Source organism: Podarcis pityusensis, assembly GCF_964106645.2.
Source record: "Podarcis pityusensis genome assembly, chromosome: 13".
Classification (NCBI taxonomy): Eukaryota; Metazoa; Chordata; class Lepidosauria; order Squamata; family Lacertidae; genus Podarcis; species Podarcis pityusensis.
In genome coordinates, this window is record NC_138038.1 from 43,067,383 (window position 1) to 43,072,166 (window position 4,784).

A 4,784-nucleotide genomic window follows, 5' to 3' on the forward strand; every position below is an offset into this window, starting at 1 on the left:
TTTGAAGTTCCTCGGGCGGCCCAGTGCCGATTGATCCACGGACCGGCACCGGGCCGCAGCCCGGGGGTTGGGGAACACTGATCTAGGGGAATGAAAACTCTGCTCTAAACTGCCACTGCCTTTCTCATTCATGAGAAAGACTGCAGGAGTAAATCTTTGAGAGAAGTAAAGGCTAAGGAGTAAAGTCTGCAGAAATTTGGAGTAGAGTCCATAAGACGGCTGGATGACCAGGTGCCTTGTATGCCTCCTTCTGGCAACTCCTGCAGCCTAGCTGGTGCTAAATGTATTGCTCTGCTTCCTTTGGACCACATCAACAAGGCCAAGAAAATGGCCTTGTCTTCTAGTCTGGGCAGCCCAGGACTTCCATACACACTGCCTAGGCTTGTGCCCCAGGAGGTCTCTTTGGTGCTGCTAACACTGAAAAACAATGCCGGAAGCAGCAATTGTGAGTTACCAGCCACAGAAGGTGCTGTGATTCTCCAGCAGTTTGACTTCACCCACGGAGGCACAAGAAGAACAAGAACAACATGATTTTTGCTCTTTAAACCGCAGTGTGAACACCCCTTTCATCAGAAGCCTAGATGTGATCACAAGCAGACTTTGGAATTCCCTACCCAGAGAGCTCCACTTTTCCTTTTCCTTGATGCTTTTCTCGCATGGTGCACACACTTCCCTTTGTTGGATAGTCGTCAGTTGTTAGTAAGGTGAGACTAATGAATCTTTACTGCTCTTCTTACATTTTTGACTTCGCTTCCTTGTATCTTCTGTTATGTAATAACGTTTTCATGATTTATTACATTGTGATTGTATCTTTACTGTATTCTTTATGTATAGACATGTTGTTTTTGTTTCTTCATTAAACCACCTTGATCTTTTTGGAAAGGCAGGATATAAATGTTCCCCGCTCCCAGTTTTGGTGGTTGGGATGAACTTGTGTTCTTTAGGTCAGGTGTGAGGAAACCTTTGGCCCTCCAGATGTTGCTGAACCATGACTCTCATCATCCCTGACCAATGGCCATGTTTTCTGGGGCTCATATAATTCAACAACATCTGGAGGGCCAAAAGTTCCCCAGACTTGACCTAAGACAGAGAGGGAAGTAATATTGTCCAGGATGAGCCACACATCCTGTAGCTCTGGGGAAGCCAATGTAATGCCCTCCATTTGTTGGACTAGAACACCCAGCATTCCTGACCATTGGCCATGCTCACTAAGGCTGATGGGAACTGGAGCCCAGCAACATATGGAGGGCACCATGTTGGCTACCCCAACTGTAGGTGATATATATCAAAGAAGTTTTAGCTGAGAGCTATAAGTGACATCAAGTGGTGTCATGTGACTTCATCTATTACAGTGGTACCTCGGGTTAAGAATTTAATTTGTTCTGGAGGTCCATTCTTAACCCGAAACTGTTCTTAACCTGAGGTACCACTTTAGCTAATGGGACCTCTCGCTGCCGCTGCACGATTTCTGTTCTTATCCTGAAGCAAAGTTAGCAGAGTCTGTAACCTGAAGCATCTGTAACCTGAAGCGTCTGTAACCCGAGGTACCACTGTAGGTCTCTCTTATAGCAGACTGATTATTTCAGTCTTTCTTTTTAATTTGTTTTTCATGTTCTTAGGTTGGTACTGCTGTCTAAGAAATGTCTGGTGTAAATCCTGTTGTGAATCTCTGTCTGAAGGGTCAGGATGGATGCTGTTGTATTGCAGGACTTACCTGTAGACAATGGATTTTGTGGTGTGTTCTGGGTGGAAGCTGGATTCATAAAAGTATTACAGACTGGATTCATAAAAGTATTACAGACTTTCAATAAGAAAGACCACTTAGTTGGTCTTTAAGGTGCTACTGGAAGGAATTTTTTTTTGTTTTTTCAATAAGAAAGTTTCCAATATAAAGTGGTCGTTACAGTGGTACCTTAGTTCTCAAACACCAAAAACCCAGAATTAAGTGTTCCGGTTTTTGAATGTTTTTCAGAAGCCGAACATCCAATGCGGCTGTCAGCTATTGTTTCAGGGGAACTGCACCAATCAGAAGCTGCGCTTTGGTTTTCGAACATTTCAGAAGTCAAACTGACTTTCGGAACAGATTAGGTTTGGCGCTTTTGTTTTTGCTATTTATTTTGCAGTTTTGCCTTTGAGACTTTTTCAGTTAATTTGTTTTTGTGACTGTGTGAAACCAAGTTCAGCTACTGGTTGATTGATTGTGTGACTGTGGAAATGGATTTAAAAAACCACCCATCCAAACAATGACTATCATCAGTGCAGGTAAGAATTTTTTTTTTAAAAATTTTTTTATCATCTATGTACAATACTGTCTTTCATTTTATGGATCGTTTGACAGTAAAATTCATGTTAAATTGCTGTTTTAGGGATTGTTTTTAAAAATCTGGAACTGATTAATCCATTTTGCATTACTTTCTTTGAGAAAGCGCTCCTTGGTTTTGGAATGCTTTGGTTTTGGAATGGACTTCCGGAACAGATCAAGTTTGAGAACCAAGGTACCACTGCATAAGTCCATTACATAGTCTCACAATAGTATCTGTTTCCAGAAATTGCACCTGTTCTTTAAACTAGTACAGGCTCAGGTTGATAGTGGGGATGAATACTGTTGGTTCCTGGTGAAACCAAGTATGTGTTGGGAGAAAAAACTACACCATCTCTGGTTTGGTTTTGGTTTTTTTAAGAAAATGACTGCATTCATCCTAACTTCTCTTTGCTTATTCTCTCTATCCATCAGTGTAGGGGGAAAAGCCAGAATGGAGGCTGAGAACCTCACTTCTATTACTGAATTCATCTTGGTGGGACTCACCAGCCACCGCAAGACCCAGATTTTGCTCTTTGTGGTCGTCCTCAACATATATTTGCTTACCATTGCGGGGAACCTGGTGATCATCATGCTTGTTCAGACTGACTCTCACCTCCACACACCCATGTACTTCTTCCTGACTCACCTTGCAGGGGTGGAGATATGTTATGTCACCAGCACCTTGCCCCAGATGCTGTTCAACCTACTGAGCAGAAATGGTGCCATTTCTTTAACATGTTGTGCACTCCAGATGCACCTGGTATTGACCCTGGGTGGCACTGAATGTGTTTTGCTAGGTGCCATGGCCTATGACCGTTACTTGGCCATTTGCCACCCCTTGCTTTATGCCATCCTCATGGGCAGGTGGCGCCAACTGCAACTGGCTTCGGTTTCCTGGCTGGTAGGCATCCTTCTTGCAACAATCAATGTGGGCTGCACTTTCAGCCACCTTTTCTGTGGCCCCAATCGTGTCAACCACTTCATCTGTGAGCTACCTGTGGTGCTGAAACTTGCATGTGCCAACACTCACATCACTGAGTTTGTAGTTTTCATGACAGCTGCTATCATCCTCCTGGGCCCTCTTTCAGTTATTTTGACCTCATATGGGCTCATTTTGTCCACTGTACTGAAAATGCAGTCAAGCTCTGGCAGGCAAAAGGCCTTCTCAACATGCACCTCTCATTTGATGGTTGTCACCGTGTTTTATGGCACTGTCATCACTATGTACATGAGACCTGGGTTGGGCACAGCCTCTGATTTTGACAAGAAAATTGCAGTGTTTTATATTTTGGTCAGCCCCCTGCTCAATCCTATCATTTACACCCTTAGGAACAAGGATGTCCATAGGGCAGCAGCAAAGGTTCTGCAAAGATGGGGTCTGAAACACAAATGAGTGTCACCACCTTGCTTAAGTGGTCATGTTGACTAGGAGCTGCCAGTTGCCTTTTGGGGCACATGGGACTATTTGCAAAATGGGGAAGCTGTCGGGTAAACCAATAAGACCATCTTATTGCCATTGCATTTGATTGTCAGAAAATTTGGAATTGAAATTTGTACCACTGCCTCCGTTTGCCAGATCCAGCTCTCATCCCAGAGGAGTAGATTGGAATGGAAAGACTCAAATAGACCTTAATTACAGCTGGGGCAGAACTGATGACACAATCTAAGGATGGATCTGTATATCCAGCAGAATGAGATGGGGAATGGGATTTGGCTTATACTGGGTCAGTCCAATGGCCAATCTTTATGTATATGAGATCCTGGACAGGGACAACTCCAAATCATGACAAGAAAATTGCCATCACTTCTCAACCCAATCATTTACACCCTGAGAAACAAGGATGTCCATGGGGTAGTGGCCAAAATGCTGAAAAGAGGGTCTTGGAAGAAAACAGTATGGCTGTTGATGTTCTGCTTATTTAGCTTCAATGTTATTCAAGGGATGCTTTGGTCTGATTCTTAAGTGTTGCATTAAAACAACGTATCAAACCTCTGTTCAGCCTCGAATTCCAGATAGTGGCCTCAGGTATGATGGCTTATATCCCAAGTTGGGGACCTTTTCTGGGATGATAACATACTCCAACCTCTGCTCTTTGGGAAGTGTTGGGCAAAGAAGGGAAGGATATTAGCACAGTGGCAGTAGCTCATGTTTTCAACACACAAGTTCAACCCCGGGTATTTCCAGTCACAGCTGGAACCCTTGAGAGCTACTGCCAGTATGGCTTAGAGCAGCCTTCCCCAACCTACCACGCTTCCGATGTTTTGGAGTCCAAAACATAGATATGTTCTATCAACATATCCAATGGTAAGGGAATTGGAGAGCACCAGGTGTGGTAAAGCTTTCTGCAAAACTTCTCCCTGATGGATGTGGCAGTCCTTTAAATGCTGCCTGTCAATCAGAGCCTACCTGGGTCAAGAACCCTTAAAAGATGGGCTGCTGCCAACACTGCCACTTGTCCCTCAACCTTCATCTGACACACAA

At 43.9% G+C, this 4,784-nt stretch overlaps 1 protein-coding gene across 1 annotated transcript; it reads left to right on the top strand.

The window, feature by feature from the left end:
- Nucleotides 1-210: 210 nt before the first annotated feature.
- LOC308461066 (olfactory receptor 2D2-like) lies at nt 211-4,427 on the top strand. The gene is made up of 3 exons (XM_080977663.1): nt 211-704; nt 1,973-2,262; nt 2,740-4,427. Exons 2-3 carry the CDS (start codon nt 2,244-2,246, stop codon nt 3,693-3,695), a joined length of 975 nt encoding a protein of 324 aa, XP_080833789.1. The 5' UTR covers nt 211-704; nt 1,973-2,243; the 3' UTR covers nt 3,696-4,427.
- Nucleotides 4,428-4,784: the final 357 nt, after the last annotated feature.